General features: G+C 49.2%; 1 protein-coding gene across 1 annotated transcript; it reads left to right on the top strand.

Annotated features, from left to right (window-relative positions):
• Positions 1-2,695: 2,695 nt before the first annotated feature.
• Positions 2,696-16,616, top strand: LOC132835159 (7SK snRNA methylphosphate capping enzyme-like). The gene is made up of 4 exons (XM_060854493.1): positions 2,696-4,451; positions 10,009-10,227; positions 13,217-13,343; positions 15,625-16,616. Exons 1-4 carry the CDS (start codon positions 3,009-3,011, stop codon positions 15,669-15,671), a joined length of 1,836 nt encoding a protein of 611 aa, XP_060710476.1. The 5' UTR covers positions 2,696-3,008; the 3' UTR covers positions 15,672-16,616.
• Positions 16,617-17,707: the final 1,091 nt, after the last annotated feature.

The raw sequence follows: 17,707 nt of genomic DNA, 5'->3' as shown, positions 1-17,707 counted from the left end.
CTTGACCACCCTTTTAACGCAGTGACTTCCAGACACTCACTACTATCGTGGAAAAACTTTTATTCCCCAAATCTCCACTGTGACTCCCCTTCCATCAGGAGAAGAGGGGGGAGGGGAGGGGGTGGGGATGGGATGGGGGAGAGGGGAGGGAAGAGGAGGGAGGGAAGAGGAGGTGGAGGGGGAAGAGGGAGGAGGGGAGGGAGTGGGAGGGAAGAGGAGGGAAGGGAAGAGAAGAGGAGGAGGAGGGGAGAGGAGGGGGGAGAGGAGGGGAGAGGAGGGGAGGGGAGGGAAGAGGGGAGAGGGGAGGGGAGGGGGAGGGGGGGGGAGGGGGAGGGGGAGGGGAGGGGGAGGGGAGGGGAGGGGAGGGGAGGGGAGGGGGGGAGGGGAGGGGAGGGGGAGGGGAGGGGGAGGGGAGGGGGAGGGGAGGGGGAGGGGAGGGGAGAGGAGAGGGGAGGGGAGGGGAGGGGAGGGGAGAGGAGTGCCGGTGGCGAGTGAGGGGAGGGGAGAGCGAGGGAGGGGAGGGGAGGGGAGAGGGGGAGGGGAGGGGAGGGGAGAGGGGGAGGGGGAGGGGAGAGGAGAGGGGAGGGGAGGGGAGAGGAGGGGGGAGGGAAGAGGAGGAGAGGGGAGGAGTAGGGGAGAGGATGGGGAGGGGAGGGGAGAGGAGGAGTGGGGAGAGGATGGGGAGGGGAGAGGAGGGGGAGGGGAGAGGAGGGGGAGGGGAGAGGAGGGGGAGGGGAGAGGAGGGGGAGGGGAGGGGAGAGGAGGGGGAGGGGAGGGGAGGGGAGAGGAGGGGGAGGGGAGGGGAGGGGAGAGGAGGGGGAGGGGAGGGGAGAGGAGGGGGAGGGGAGGAGGGGGAGGGGAGGGGAGGAGGGGGAGGGGAGGGGAGGAGGGGGAGGGGAGGGGAGGGGAGGAGGGGGAGGGGAGGGGAGGGGGAGGGGAGAGGAGGGCGAGGGGAGGGGAGTGGAGGGGAAGGGGAGGGGAGGGGAGGGGGAGGGAGGGGAGGGGAGGGGGAGGGAAGAGGAGGAGAGGGGAGGAGTAGGGGAGAGGACGGGGGAGGGAAGAGGAGAGGAGGGGAGGGGGGAGGGAAGAGGAGGGGAGGGGGGAGGGAAGAGGAGGGGAGGGGGAGGGGGAGGGGGAGGGGAGGGGGGAGGGGGAGGGGAGGGGGGAGGGAGGGAGGGGAAGGGGGGAGGGGAAGAGGAGGGGAGGGGGGAGGGAAGAGGAGAGGGAAGATTTTGGTTGGGACGCAGGGAGCACGGTCAGGGATATGGAAATGAGAAGGGACAATGGTGCGAGAGGAGGAAGAAATGGGGAGAGGAGAAAGATTGGGAGGGGGGCGTGGTGATGGTGGATGAGGGGGGGCGTGGAAGTGGAGGGAGACTACAACTCCCATCGGGCACCGCTGCGGGCGGCGTCACGTGTGGGACCCGGATGTTGAGCCGGGCGCAAAAACCGAGGAAAACAGAACGTGCGAGGACGGAGAGGGATTTTTTTTGTGTGTGATTCCCCCCTCAACCCCCCTCCCTCCCTCCCTCCCTAACCCTGAGGAGCCGGCGGCTCTGGCGCTGGGGAAATCTCAAGAATCCCCGCCGAGCCCATGGAGAGTCAGTGACGGCTCCCGGTTTTTGAAAGGAAAAGTCGGTTGTGTTTTCGTCGCGCGGAAGGAGAGGGGCTGGCGCCTGAATAATGGAGGGAGGGAGGAGACACAACAACAAACATCGGGGACGGACGATTTGTCGACCCCCCATCCCCCCCCCCTTCACACCATCAACCGTCCGTCCCTCATCAACCCACCCGTCCCCGCCTTAACGGGACAGCTCGACACTATCGAGCGACCACCCGAACCTCCGCTGCAAACGTTGATTATTATACCTGTTTTTTTTAAAAATAAAACGTTTTTTTACCCCCCCCCCGTCTGTGAAGACGGAGCCTTCCCCTCCCCCAACTTTCTCCGCCGCGTCCCGCCTTCCAGAGGTGGGCGGGGCCGGCGGCTGAGGCTCGACCTCCTCCCGTTCCGGATTGGACGGGGCCGGGGGGCGTCGCGCGGCGCGGGTGCCGCCCCCCCCGGCGCCGACTGGCCCGGGCGGCTGCCCGTCAGCCGGGGGGCGGTCCGAGCGGGTTATAAAAGGAGACGCAAGCGCACTGTGAGGGGGAGAAAGGGGGTGGGGGGGAGGAGGAGGGGGTTGAAGGGTAGGGAGAGAGAGAAAAAAACCCAGCGAGTGCGCCTAAGCAGCTCCAAGGGCTGGTGATCGAGTGGAGTTGGGTTGTTTTGGGGGGGGGTGGGAAAAGAAAAGGAAAGTGATTTTAATTTTTTTTAAAAAAAGTGGGTGAGGGGCATTTCGAATCGAAGAGGTGGTAGGAGGGGAGGGGAAGGGAGGGAGGAGAAGGGGAGGGGAAGGAAGGGAGGAGGGGGGGAGGTAAAGCAACCGTGTGACTTCCACCGAATGAATAAGCACGGTTCGTCGTCTGCGGATATATTTCCGCTTTAAGTTCCACAAACTTGACAATCGAGGCTTTAAAGTTGCCATTTTGTTGGGGGTGGGGGAGAGGAAAGGGAAAGAAAATTCTCCTTCTCGGTCAGGTGGAGGAGGAGAGGAGAGGGGGGGGAGGGGAAGAAGCGGGGAGTCGATAAACAAAACCCGGGGAGGGGGAGGGGAGTGTTAGGTTGGGTTGTGTTTGGGGGGGGGGGGAGGAGGTGAATTGATTGTTCGCTCAGGTCCCAGAAATATGAATAATTCATTTATGCTTATGAGACGCGCTGACGTCACGGACGACGTGGGATTCCGTTAGAGGACGTAACGGCGACGTCGTGGACTGGTCTCAGCCCGGGAGGGGGGAGGGGAGGCAGGCGAGTGGGACTTGCTGAGTCCCTGGTGCATGGGAGGTTGCCGCTGCTGGTGGTGTTGTGCTGGGGGACTGGAGGGGGCGCTGTCACAGGAGGGAGCGCCGACGGTGCCAATCCGGAGAGCCAGGGCGACCCGGACGCCAGCGACCACCCCCCGCGCCCCTTGATGGCGACCTCGGTGGAGGACGATGCCGTCCGGGAGGTGACACTTCTCAAGCCCGAGTACCTGTCCGCCGTCGGAGTGGAGGATCTGTGCCATCGCCCGGGCAGGATGCTGACGCCCGTCCGCGAGGAGGTCGCCCTGTCCCCTGGTGCCAAGGATGAGGATGAGAACACGGCGGAGCTGAGCCGGCCGAAGAACGGGCTCCAGCCCTTGCAGCAGCAGCGGGCCTTCAAGCGGAGGAATAGTCTGAACGTGGGTTTCAAGCACCCTGGGTTCAAGAGGAGGCGCCGTGCCAACTCTGACTGCGATCCAGTGCTGCCCAGCAACTTCCTCCTGGGTGGCAACATCTTCGACCCGCTCAATCTCAACAGCCTGCTGGACGAGGACGTCAACAAGGCTCTCAATGCCGAGACCCCCAAGTCCTCACCTCTGCCCAGCCGCAACCGTGACCCAGTGGAGATCCTCATTCCCAAGGACATCACCGACCCACTCAACCTCAACAATGACTCCGAGGTCCTGCCGTCGCCCCTGAAGTTGGGCCGCAAGAGGCGACACCGTCATTACCACCACCCACCCGGCCAGCCGACTCAGTCTGCTGAACCAGCGGAGAGGAGCCAGGTTCCCCCGCTCGATCCCAGTGCCCGGGATTGCCCCGTGGGCCAGAACTCGGCAGCTGCAAATTTGGGGCCGGGGAACTCCGAAGTACCGGCTGAGTCGGAGGGCCCCCAGCCCTATGAGCTCAACACCGTCATCAACTGCAGAGATGAGATTGTGTCGCCCGTCCTTCACGGCTCTGAGCAAGCTCCGACCGGAACCCGGCATCGCAAGCGGCGCCGGACTACCAGCAAATCCGAGATGGGCAAGGTCCCTGCCGGCTCAGAGGAAGAGCCCAGGCTGCCAGGTGCTGATGCCAAGAAGACGACGACAGATAAGACTAAGGGCAAGTCGTCTCACCACCACCACCATCACCAACACCAGCAACATAGTCTCCAGCGCCACTCCAGCCTGTACCGTGACGGCAAGGCCCAGCCCAACTTCCAGAGCAAACAGAAGCGGTTCCAATACGGCAACTACACCAAGTACTACGGCTACCGCAACCCCGGGCGCTGCGAGGATCCCCGGCTCGGCTTCTTCAAGCCTGAGTGGTTCCGGGGCAAGGACATCCTGGACCTGGGCTGCAACGTGGGCCACCTAACGCTCAGCATCGCCAAAGACTTGAAGCCCTCACGCGTTGTGGGCATCGACATTGACGGTGGCCTCGTCCACACGGCCCGACAGAACATCCGCCATTTCCTGTCACAGGACGTGCTGCCGTCGCAGGGCGACGGGCAAGTGAAGAGGCGTTTCCCGCTGTCGCTGACCAAATGCAAGGGCCCGATCGCAGCCCCACCCGTGACTGTGGATCACTGTGTGACCGAGTTCCCCAATAACGTCACCTTCATCCAGGTGAGTGCATCTGGAAAGCTTTTTGTGGGGGAGGGAGGGAGGTTCACCTCAGTAACTGGTGCATCAGTAAAATATTTGGTATTGCAAAAAATCCCAGATGACGTCTTGAACCAAGCCACTTGGATTGGGGGCCCACCACGCAAACTCCATCCAGGTCAACAGTGGGTGGTTTCTTTGACAAGATGGACAGTCACTTTGTGTTCTGTGGAAATTTTGATTTTCACAGGGTAATCTTGACAGTGAATACATTCCTGCAGCCCAGGTACTCAACAGGTAGGACATGTAAACAACTTTTTTTATTCTCACTGCGGATGTTAAAACATGAGTGCATTCCAGGTTGTGTAACCTTGCCCAGGGGGCACTCCAAACGAAGAGGGTTTTAAAAATATTTCTCATTGCCCTGAAATGTGGGGTGGCTACACGGCCGTTTCATGCCTTCAGAATGATTGAGTTCCTGTGAAACCATATGTATCAGCGGATTTTTGAGTCAGTTTTAAAATGGTGCTTCTAGCAAATCCATGCTTAACATAAATTTATGTTCCACTTTTCATTTGACCATGTGCCTTATTAAGTTTTCATGTCTGTAGCCAGCTGTTCAGCTTTTCTGATTGGAAATGGTGGCTGTACATGCCTTGCCTACAGTATAGTTGTTGAGATTGGGCCTGTGGCCTATTCCTGTCCTGTTCTTTCCCCTCTGTATGGTGAGGTTTCCTTGCACTCAAAGTCCTGTCACTCAACACGATGCGTGAAGTTTCTAGTTTGCCCACGAGGAGGTGCCCTGTGTACTGAGCAATCGATTGTTTCTCCAGCTTTTGATTCTGACCTCTGGGGCTGAATTGATGAGCTTTTCCAGCATCTAAAGTTAAACTTATCCACCAACCCACCTTCACTCCTTTTGGGGAAGTAAAGTTAACGGCTCGAGGTGATGCAAACCATGTAGTTTAATTTTCAAACTCCAACTCCTGGTGCCTCCTGCAAACAATGATCTAACAATGAGCTGCAAAAGCTGCTTGCAGTGTGTACAGATTCAAAATGTTCAGGAAAATCCTACAGAATAGCATCCCACTCAATTCAAAATCGATTGGTCCAAATGATGCAAATTTCAGTTCAAGCAAACCTTGTATTAACTGGCACGTGTGGGACCAGGAGTGGGCCTGTTGATCAAATGTTCCAGATAACCCAGAGGTCCACATGATCAATGTGAAAACACGCATTAAATAACAGAAACTTAATGCAGGGGATATACACACAACTGCTTTACTTTACTCACAACATAAATCACTAGAATAATAATGCATCTTTGCATTAAATAAATCTTAATGGCACAGAGCCTTCTCATTCGCACCCTCAACTGACTACTCTGAAATCGTGAAAATACAGTAATTTCACGTTATTTGAGGTATATAATTTTTGCTGGTTTATCGAGAGTGCTGGTTCATAAATTGTCAGTGAAAACAGACTTTGCTGTATTTGGAGATGACGACACCCTCCCCCTGAGAGCTTGTGATGCTGGGAAGTCTGTTCTCAGCACTCGTTTGGGTGAAATTGTGGTGGTTTGCTGCTTGTTATGTCCTGTTGCTTATGCATGATACATCTTAAAAGTTTTACCACCTCCCAGGGGTGCAGCCACATCGTGGTTATGTTGCTGGACTACTTATCTGACGGCAGCTTCAAATCCCAAATCAGGGAATTTAAATCAACTAAATCTAAACAAAATTTGGAATGAAAAAACTAGGGAGTGACCATTGTGACAATGGTAGTATTTGATTGTCATAAAACCCAGTCTGATTCACTAATTCCTTTTTTTTTTAGTGAAAGAAATTTGCTGTTTTACTTAGTCTAGTCTAACCTAGCCTAAATGTAGCAAGAGGAAGGATGTTGTGAAACATGAATAGGTTCAGAAAAGATTTATAATGTTGTCAGGAATGGACGGTTTGAGCAATATCTAGGTAGGGGCTGAATAGGCTGGTGTGTTGGAGACTGAGGAGTGACTGTATAGAGGTTGATAAAATCATGAGTGGTATGGACAGGATGAATAGCTAAGGTCTTTCTTTTCCCAGGGTAGGGGAGTCCCAAAACTAGAGGTCATAGGTTTAAGGTGAGAGGGGAAAGATTTAAAAGGAACCTAAGAGGCAACCTTTTCACGCAGAGCTTGGTATATGGAATGAGGTGAAAAAGGAAACTGTTGAGACGGGTACAGTGATAACATTGAAAAGTCATTTGGACAGTATATGGATAGGGAAAGTTTTCAGAGGGCTAAGGGCCAAATGCAGGCCAATGCGATACAGTCAGTTTGGGAAATCTGGTCAGCGTGGATCAGTTGGATTGAAGGGTGTTGTACAGTTCCATGACTGCAGACCCAAAGTAATGTAGCTTCCTGAAATTGCTGATTGAGACGTCAGTCGTGTTTTAGAAAGGAGCTCACCACCAGCAACTCTTCGAGCAACAGGGAATGGGCACAAATATTTGCCCCCTATCCTGTGAACAAATTGTCTTTACGATGCTTTGAGACCTGATTATTTTAGGATGTTGCTTTAAGACTGAGAGGCCCCACCTAGGTCTGGCTTTCTGCATATTTATGATAAGCAGCCCACATCTATTTCCGTGCATGTTTGTTGCTTCATTTTTACGTATTTGCCATGAACATTAATTACAATCACTTTCCAGTAGATCATTTCAAATCATTCTTTTTTAAACCTATCCATTCAGTTGTTTGCAGTGCAGTAGATGGTTGCCTCTGAGTTCAGTTCAAGGCTGCACGGTCCAGTCTTAATTTGGGAGATTGGCTCAAGGACAGGTTGATCTGGAATGAGTTGCTTTAATCCTCAATAACCACCTTTTTGAGCAAGAGGATGTTTGGTATGAAGGTACTGTGAAAGCTCTGCTACTATCTTTCCCACTTTTACAGAGGGTTTGGTAGTAGTGACTTTGAAGGGCTGGGGGAGAAAGGAGATTGAAAACAGAAGAAAGGATGGAGAGGATTATGCAAATGTGAACTTTGGCACCCTGCAGAGTTTTGTTCCTACGCGGGATGTGGACCTTACTGGCAAGGCCAGCAATTGTCACCCATTCCTAATTGCCCTCGAATAGAGTGCCTTATTAGGCCATTTCAGAGGACAGTAAATAATCGGGTGTAGGCCAAATGGAGTAAGGATGATGAATCAGGTGTGTTTTCTAATACCATTTGCATTAGTTTTGCTGCTATTGTAAGACTTTTTTTTAAGTTCCATGTATTGTTGATTTCACGTTTGAACCATCTCTCACATTTGGCTTCAAACCAATGTGTCCAGCGTATTAGCCTGGAGCTGTAGATTACCAGTCTAGTGACATTTCCACAATGCCACTTAATTTCAGGCCTGCACACCCACTGTTTATCATCCCATCTTTCTGCTGGATCTGCAGAAGCAAAGCATAGACCAGAGGAAGCAAGAGGCTGTCCTACCTGTCCACCCTGTTTGTATTCATCATGTCTAATTAGCTACCTCTTATTATGGAGGGTCTGGTAGGGATGTCGGAATTGGAACACCTGCTTATATGTTAATGAAAGGATCATTGGGTTCCAGCTAGGCTGGGTGTATGTGGGGACCAAGGTAGGTGTTGGGATGCAGTGATAGCATCAGCAGGTTAGAGTTCCATCTACCTGGGAGATGTGCTAAAACATCTCTGAACAGATTGGAGAACAAGTAAGCATATAATTATTTTAACAAGTGTGGTGGAGTTTTCTGATGGGAGAGTTGAAGTAATGTGACTAGAATTGTATATTCCTGGATTCATATAATCAATGTTGAAAATACTACTTTTCCCCCATTGTCCTTTATGGCATCAGTATCCAAAGACTTATGAATCTTTGTGTTTGTACCTGCTCAATGACTGAGCCTGTACCACCCTTGGGTGCAGTATTTCCTGAGTGTTACATTGTGGAAGAAGGAGGGCAGTGAATGGAGTAACTGTGGAAGATAAGGTACCTTACAAATTGGCGATCTCATTTGCAGTTAAAGCCAGAGTTGCTGAACAGTTCTCACTGGTTCTCTATTTCTGGCACGTGCAGACGGTTATGATTGGGACCACCTTGTGAGTAACTGTGCAGATTCATGTAGCTCAGTTTGTAATTAGAAGCTCAGTCATTGACAAGTGAGAGGCAACTTCAGCAAATTTCAGTGGATGGTGTGCCCTTGGTCCTGACCTATTGGTCTGGGACTTAGTAGTGAATCATGGGATTTTGCCACTCCCATCTGTATTGTTATTTTTCAGCTTGACCCTCCCCTCTTTTCTATTTTGTGTCTGCTTCTTTCTAAACTCTAATTTCATATACTTTGTACTCTTCCTGAAGCTGGGCTTCAGATCTGCCCTAACTGGATGGGACTTGCCGTTTCATACAGTCATCCCTCAGGCAATCTTAAGTTTTAATGTCTACAGATCTTTGCAGATGACGCGATCGATAAGTTTGTCATCTGAGGTTGTACTTGGACAGTGGGAGAAACTGAGGATACAGATGCTGGAGATCAGATCGAGAGTGTATTGCGGAAAAGCGCAGCAGGTCAGGCAGCATCTGAGCAGCAGGAGAATCGATGTTTTGGGCTTAAACCCTTCATCAAGAATTCCTGATGAAGGGCTTATGCCCAAAACGTCAATTCTCTTGCTCCTTGGATGCTGCCTGACCTGTTGTGCTTATCCAGTGCCATGCTTCCGACTCTGTGCTTGCATAGTGCCTCACTACGTGTTAGACATCCCAGACCCAGCTTCAATTGTTGGCAGATACAGCAGCTGAAGTTTTCTTGCCAACCACAGTGGGATGAGAGGCTGCTTGGCCTGTTGATGATTGCAAGGATCGATGAGTGTTGACAAGAGCACGAGGATGCCCTCTGCTCTTTAACTGGACCCTGGGATCTTTTAATGTGCACTATAATAAGATGGGGCATGAGTTTTCAACAAGAACAGAGCATACCTTTAGTAGTAGTGCGCCACTGCCAAGTTATAGATTCAATGATGACACACATCTTGACCCACCACCTTCAAACTCTGCACAGTGATAACAATTTGACCAAGCTGACAGGCAATGTATCTTTTTGGAGATATGACTGAATTTATCTTAATTTGCCGTTCATATTTTGCAGCAGGGGCTATCGGATGAGTGTGTGCAAAACCAATTTAATTCCTAGTCCAAGGAGTGCTGAAGACAGAGAATTCTAGCAATCAATCCTATTCCAGCCTCCTGCCTGAGGGCCAATAGATGCAGATCAAATCCAAGTTGTTCCTTGTTTCTGTGGCAAGTAGATCCTACTTTCAGCCACTGAAGCAATTGGAAGTCTTTGGCCCTGCTGTGAAACTGATTCTGGGTTTCTCAAATTGCCTTCAGGCTGTAAGTCCAGGCACATTCAACCCCTACACGAGATAAATTGTAGGCCGAAGGGCCCATTCCTCCGCTGTCCTGTTCTCATCTCGCTGAGTGGAGTACAAACCTGTGTGTTATGTTTCTTTGGCTGCTGATTTCAGCTGTGTTTGAGTCTAGGGTATTTCAGGTATTTTTTAAAATACTCTCTCTTCCTTTTCCTGCCAGGGAAACTACGTGCTGGAGAAGGATGAATTGCTGGAGACGCAGAGGCCAGAGTACGATGTCATTCTGTGCCTAAGTTTGACAAAATGGATTCATCTCAACTGGGGCGACGAGGGGCTCAAACGGATGTTCAAACGCATTTACAGGCATCTGCGGCCTGGTGGCATTTTCATCCTGGAGCCGCAGCCCTGGTCGTCTTATGGGAAGCGGCGGAAAATTACGGTGAGGTTTTTTTTTGAAAAAGCATAATTGTTTGCGGCATTTTGGCGCTGCTGACTGTGTTCAATGTCTATTGCCCGTTTCTGCTTCTCCATCAGAAAATGTTGGTGAACCACAGAAAATGTGTAAATACAACCTCCATGTGGTTGAGCAGAGTGTTCTAGGATTCAGCGAAAGAACCTTCGAAGAGAAAGTGAGGTCTGCAGATGCTGGAGATCAGAGCTGAAAATGTGTTGCTGGAAAAGCACAGCAGGTCAGGCAGCATCCAAGGGACAGGAGATTCGACGTTTCGGGCATAAGCCCTTCTTCAGGAATGAGGAAAGTGTGTCCAGCAGGCTAAGATAAAAGGTAGGGAGGAGGGACTTGGGGGAGGGGCGATTGCGATGCGATAGGTGGAAGGAGGTCAAGGTGAGGGTGATAGGCCGGAGTGGGGTGGGGGCAAAGAGGTCAGGAAGAAGATTGCAGGTTAGGAAGGCGGTGCTGAGTTCTCCAATTTCTTCATTTCCCCTCCCCCCACCTTGTCTCAGTCAAATCCCTCGAACTCAGCACCACCTTCCTAACCTGCAATCTTCTTCCTGACCTCTCCGCCCCCACCCCACTCCAGCCTATCACCCTCACCTTGACCTCCTTCCACCTATCACATCTCCATCGCCCCTCCCCCAAGTCCCTCCTCCCTACCTTTTATCTTAGCCTGCTGGACACACTTTCCTCATTCGTGAAGAAGGGCTTATGCCCGAAACGTCGAATCTCCTGTTCCTTGGATGCTGCCTGACCTGCTGTGCTTTTCCAGCAATACATTTTCAGCTCCAGTGAAAGAACAGTGATATTAATGTAAGCAAGTGGCTTGGAGTGGGTGGAGCTTACTGGTGGTTTTCTTGTATGTCTACTACCCTTCTGGGTGCTACTGGACATTGATTTGGAAGATTTTGTCGTGAGAGGGGGCTAAACTTTTGTCTACATATCTTCGGGTAATATTGTGACAAGGAGGATTATAACTAAAGGTTTACACTTGCAGCAGCTGTCTGTCACGCCTGTATGTATATCATCTGTACATGAGAAACCTTTGGAATGAAAAATTCAGCAAATTTCCATGCATCACCTTGTGGCTGAACTATACAGAGCAATGTTTCCCTTAATTTTGGTCACTTGGTATGTTTCTGTTGGGAACGGCGCTGCTAGTTAGAGTGGGGATGAACAATCAGGATTGTTGTTCCCTGTTTAGTTTTAGACATTGAAAGTGGATTCTCACCTGTGATAGTGTCTCCTGTTCCAATGTCCAAGCCATTGCCTGGAGTACGTGAAGGAGTGTTGGAAAGCCATAGCTGCTGACTGACCCCTATCCCAGCCAGAGACGACAACAGTCAGGAAACAGTGGCACCATCAGGGCAGGGAGGGTTCTTGTCCACTTGAACATGTTGTTTGAGGTTAGGTAATCTTCATTGTCCTTAACAATGGACAACAGGCGACAATGTAAATTTCAGACTTATTTCTAGATTTGTTACAGTTGTGACATTTCAGGAGTGTAAGAATTTTTTTTCTGATTTATGTTTGGAGGGCTATGGGCCAAGTGCAGGCAGGCTGGGACTAGTTTAGTTTGGGATTATGGTTGGCATGGATAGTTGGACCGAAGGGTCTCTTTCCATGCTGTATGACTGTTATTCCTATAATTGTTTATGAGGGCACCCTCTGAAATTGAACTGCTCCCAAATGTTGTGAAATCATCTTTACTTTTTTTTAATACTTGTGGACTTGATCAGAAACCAGATGAGAGAGATCTTGAATTACTTGAGTCATTCCTATTTGAGCTGTATTGCAACTGTTATAACTCAGTTAATCTGTACAATATCCAGGCTTGGACTGTCAAGTGGCAACTAGCATTTGTGCCACATAAATATCAGGCTACGACAATCGCTAATAAGAGACAATCTATCCAACACCCCTTGACGTTCAGTGGTGTTACCACCACTGAATCCCCCACTATCAACATCCTGGGGGTTATCATTGACCAGAAACTCAACTGGACTCACCACATAAATAGTGTAGCTACAAGAACAGGTCAGAGGCTAGGGATACTGTGGTGGGTAACTCACCACCTTACTCCCCAAAGCCTTTCCGCCATCTGCTAGGCACAAATCAGGAGTGTGATGGAATGCTCCCTACTTGCCTGGGTGAGTGCAGCTCCAAGAACACTCAAGAACAAAGCTTGGTTGGCACGACATCCACTCCCTCCACCACCGACACTTAGTACACATTGCTGCTACTATCTACAAGATGCACTGCAGAAATTCAGCAAAGATCCTCAGGCAGCACCTTCCAAATCCATGATCGACTTCATCTAGAAGGACAAGGGTAGCAGATATATGGGAACACCACCACCACCCTCCAAGACACTCGTCATCCTGACTTGGAAATGTATCGCTGTACCTTCGCTGTCACTTGATCAAAATCCTAGAATTCTTTTCCTAATGGCATTGTGGTCCACCTGCTCTGGGATGGCCTGCAGTGATTCAAGAAGGCAGCTCACTACCACCTTCTCCAGGGCAGCTCAGGATTGGCAATAAATGCTGGGCCCAGCCAGCAACTCCCTCAGCCTACAAATGAATAAAGGAAAAAAAAATCCAAGCTTCACTGCTAGCTTGAAACTTGTGATCCCATTTAGGGTCCCAACCCAACCCAGCACTAAATTTCGGTTCCATTAATTACAGTTTGGATTTCACACTGCCTCCGTCCCAGATCCTGGGTGCTCCTGCACTGAGATCTCACTTTTATATTTATAGTCTGAGATTTTGAGAGAGTTCACACCACCTGCGAGTTGATCCTGCTTCATCAGGTAAAGACGAATCGATTCAGGACTGAATTCCATTACAATGTCGTTATTGCTGTTTCACAAGATCTGTCAATTTCAAGTGTTAAAGGTTATGCCAAGTAATAAAATTATTCATTTCAGTTGATTCTTATTGCCCTTCTAAAAGATCTATTTGTGTTTTCCCAGGAGACAATCTACAAGAACTACTATAAGATTATCTTTAAACCGGATCAGTTTACGTCTTATCTGTTGTCCCCAGAGGTTGGGTTTTCCAGTTACGAACTGGTGGGAACACCTCAAAGCACATCTAAAGGTAAGGGATGTATTTAAAGGCCACATGACTTCAGCGCTGCTTATTGGAACTCTGCAATTTAGATTTCTGCTACAGCTGAAGCAGCTTTTCGGTGATGCAGGATCACACTAGAATGTGTTAGTGCTGTCATTTTAGAAAGAAGTGGGTTGAATGGTGGCCTACTGTGTTGAGATTCTGATCGTACAAAATTGGAAATCAGAGAGAAGACCATAACGTTTGAGAAGACCGAGACCATGGGGTGACACAATGGCTCAGTAGTTAGCATTGCTATCTCTCAGCGCCAGGAACCTGGTTCCATTCCACCCTCTGGCGACTGTCTGGGTGGAGTTTACACGTTCTCCCTGTGTCTGCGTGGGTTTCCTCCAGGTGCTCTGGTTTCCTCCCACAGTCCAAAGATGTGCAGGTTGGGGTGGACTGCCATGCTAAATTGTCCTGTAATGTCCAGGGGTGTGCAGGTTAGGTGGGTTAGCCATGGGAAATGCAGGGATAGAGTAGGTAGGTGGGCAAGTTTGGGTACGGTGTTCTTTGGAGGGTCAGTGTGGGCTCGATGGGCCGAATGGTCTGCTTCCACATTGTAGGGATTCTATACATTGGGTTAGGCAGTGTAGTAAAGTGAGAAACTGGGGTTAATTTTTCAGGTCAAAATTACTTCTGATGAAAGGCTCATTGATTTCTAACATTAATTCTCTGTCCAATGATGTCTGACCTGCTGAATATTTTTCTCATCTGCCGTTAGCCTTCATAGTCGTAGAGTCATAGAGATGTACAGCACGGAAACAGACCCGATGATCCAACTCGTCCATGCCAACCAGATATCCCAACCCAATCTAGTCCCACCTGACCCATATCACTCCAAGCCCTTCCTATTCATTTACCCATCCAGATGCCTTTAAAATGTTGCAGTTGTACTAACTTCCACCACTTCCTCTGGCAGCTCATTCCATACACCCTCTGTGTGAAAAGATTGCCCCTTCAGTCTCTTTTATATTTTTCCCCTCTCGCCTTAAACCTATGCCCTCTAGTTCTGGACTCCCCCACCCCAGGGAAAAGACTTTGTTTATTTATCCCATCCATGCCCCTCATGATTTTATAATCCTCTATAAGGTCACCCCTCAGCCTCTGACACACCAGGGAAAATAGCCCCAGCCTATTCAACCTCTCCCTATTGCTCAAATCCTCCATCCCTGGCAACATCCTTGTAAATCTTTTCTGACCCCTTTTCAAGTTTCACAACATCTCTCTGATAGGAAGGAGACCGGAAGTGCCTGCAATATTCCAACGGTGGCCTAACCAATGTCCTGAACAGCCGCAACATGACCTCCCAATTCCTGTACTCAATACTCTGACCAATAAAGACAAGTTTACCTAATGCCTTCTTCACTATACTATCTACCTGCAACTCCACTTTCAAGGAGCTATGAACCTGCACTCCAAGGTCTCTTTGTTCAGCAACACTCCCTAGGACCTTACCATTAAGTGTACAAGTCCTGCTAAGATTTGCTTTCCCAAAATGCAGTACCTTACATTTATCTAAATTAAACTCCATCTGCCACTTCTCAGCCCATTGGCCCATCTGGTCAAGATCCTGTTGTAATCTGTGGTAACCCTCTTCGCTGTCCACTACACCTCCAATTTTGGTGTCATATGCAAACTTACTAACTATACCTCCTTAGCTCACATCCAAGCGATTTATATAAATGATAAAATAGTGAACCAGCACCAATCCTTGTGGCACTCCACTGGTCACAGGCCTCCAATCTGAAAAACAACCATCCACCATTGTCCTCTGTCTTCTACCTTTGAGCCAGTTCTATATCCAAATGGCTGGTTCTCCCTGTATTCCATGAGATCTAACCTTGCTGACCAATCTTCCATGGGGAACCTTGTTTGAACGCCTTACTGAAGTCTATATAGATCATGTCCACCACTCTGCCCTCAACAATCCACTTGGTTACTACTTTTTAAAAAAAAACTCACTGAAGTTAGTGAGACACAATTTCCTGCTCACAAAGCCATGTTGACTCTAACTAGTCCTTGTTTTTCTGAATACATGTAAATCCCGTCCCTCAGGATTCCCTCCAACAACTTGCCCACCACTGATGTCCAGTAACTTTATTGTTATGCAATTGTTGCCAAACTTGAGTGGGTTTAAAGAGGAATAAATAAAGGATTGTTACGATTTGGTTTGTCTTCCCTGAACAGATGCTGACTTTATCTATTTTAGATTTAGTTCTTTTGATTCACCTGAATGTTGCAACTAAGCAGCTGTTTTCCTCCACAGGGTTCCAGCGGCCGGTTTACCTCTTTCACAAAGGGTCATCCATCTAGTGCGAACTAAGACTTCCAAAGCCAGCTCCTGGCTGCTATTTCACTTTCTTTTGTGCATCAATGGCTCTTTCCCGACCCTCTCCTCTCTCTTGTCGAAGCCAGTGGAAGACCCTGCACGGGACACGTGGTCTATCGTCATGAGCACTGCCTTTATTTTTCCGTTTGTTTTAAATTGACAAGCTGTTAATCTCGATCTGCTTCACATAAAAGCCTCAACGAATGTATAAAGAGAAAGGAAACGCATACTAGGGTTACAAAAAAAAAACTGCATTTGCTGGCTTCAGGCACCTCTTGGGTGGGGAAGGGAGCACGTGAGCTATTTTAGAAAGTGTAACTTCTGCTCTTGAATTCACAGTGCGCCAACACTGTCAGCATTGCCTCCAGGAGAGTTTCAGCCCCTTTTTCTGACAAAGCCCCATTATTTGGTTATGTGGGAATGCACGGATTTCTTGTGGAGTGGCAGGGGGAGGAATATCTATTAAACACAGTTTCATCTGTGATGTCTCTCCATCAAAATGGCCCTACGTACTGTTGCATTGTTTTAATATCGTATCCTCCAGTGCGTCAGCCACTTGTCCATAGGGTAATTTGCCACTTCTCTCTCTTCACCCAGTCCTCACCAAAAAATAAAGTTTTGCTGCAGATTATAAACCGGCCAAACCCTGAAACCTGTTGGGCTTGTAGATGCAACTAAAATCATCCATTGTTATTCTGTTAGAATGATTGGTCATGAATTTGGGGACATGGTCATGTTGAGCTGTGTGCAGACCCTTGTCATGTGGTGGTGACCATTTCCATTGCCCTGGTTGGTATGAGCACAGCTTGTGAGCAATGTTGAGCTTTGAGATTGATCCAAAACTTTATGGCTAGTGGTCTGGAATAGTCACTCATAACTTAATTCTAACAGTTGCTGCAGTTGGTATTGCTACATCTTTTTGGTTCCCCCCCCCCCCCCCCCCCCCCCCCCGCCCCGCCTCAAACCAGGCAGATGTGATTTTCAGCTGTTCCAGCTTGCAAATCCCTCGGTGGTGGTGAGGAAGGTGATTTTTGTTTTCTCATCTCTTTGTTGTCTTGATGTCCAAAAACTCAAATGTTACATCTACCTTTTTTCCCCCTCAGTAAATCTGAGCTGGGTTATTGAAACCCTGTACGTGCAGCGCTAAGACTTAGGTAAAAGTGAGCAGCATGTGCGATAGCAACAAGTATTAGAGTGGGGTTAAGAGGTCTGAGCACTGTAGTCAGGACTTGCTTTGAAATGCTTACCTATAAGCGCTGTGTGCTTCAGCAAGCTCTGGTTTGCATTTCTCCCCCAGATTGTAACTATCAAGTCAGCAGAACCAAGTGGAATTATTTTAATGTGAAACGCCTGTCATTTTTCCCTTTTCCCTCTCCCACACACGTTTGTTCGAATCTTTCAGGCCAGCGTTTGGTCTGATCAACTAATCAGCTAATAGCAGAGTGGGATGATAGTCCTAGATGTGACTAGTGACTTTTTCAATAAATAAACTCCTCAGATTTTGACACGTGTGTGTGTGTGTGTGTGTGTGTGTGTGTGTGTGAGTGAGAATGAGTAACAATGGGATTTGATAACAAGTGAAACATTTGGAGATTACTTCATTTTAAAGTCAGAACTCTTGAAAAATATTAATTGCAAGAACATGATGCAGCAATTGTTGGGGGTGGGGGGGGGGGAGGTGTACTGCACCTTTTTAGGTTCTGCCATTCTATAAAATTCCTGAAGGCCAACTACTTAGAAATGACTCCAAACCTCATGCACTCGTGAGCGTGTGTGTGTGTGTGTGCGCGCGTGTGTCTCTGTCTGTCTGTATATATACTGGAGTAGTTTTTACTGCTCAAAAACCCTTTCACTCCTTGCGCTGACCCCCCTCCACCATCCCCAAAAAGAAATTTTGTAAACAGGCGCTAATCTATGAAGGTACAGAATAAAGTGCATGTTAGTATTTCCCACCCCCCCTCATCTGGACCAATGAGCTAGACTTGATGAGTTGGATCCATGCAGTAACCCTTTGCCATGC

The sequence above is a fragment of the Hemiscyllium ocellatum genome, chromosome 44 (assembly GCF_020745735.1).
Source record: "Hemiscyllium ocellatum isolate sHemOce1 chromosome 44, sHemOce1.pat.X.cur, whole genome shotgun sequence".
Classification (NCBI taxonomy): Eukaryota; Metazoa; Chordata; class Chondrichthyes; order Orectolobiformes; family Hemiscylliidae; genus Hemiscyllium; species Hemiscyllium ocellatum.
Note: the sequence above shows the minus strand (reverse complement) of the source record. Positions and strands in the feature narration are given on the sequence as shown.

What these genes read in the sequence shown, in the direction of transcription:
- LOC132835159 (XM_060854493.1), top strand. Translation starts at nt 3,009, where the DNA reads ATGGCGACCTCGGTGGAGGACGATGCCGTCCGGGAGGTGACACTTCTC. An exon ending in ATAACGTCACCTTCATCCAG is followed by an intron (nt 4,452 to 10,008) that starts GTGAGTGCATCT and finishes TTTTCCTGCCAG; the next exon opens with GGAAACTACGTGCTGGAGAA. An exon ending in GGAAGCGGCGGAAAATTACG is followed by an intron (nt 10,228 to 13,216) that starts GTGAGGTTTTTT and finishes GTGTTTTCCCAG; the next exon opens with GAGACAATCTACAAGAACTA.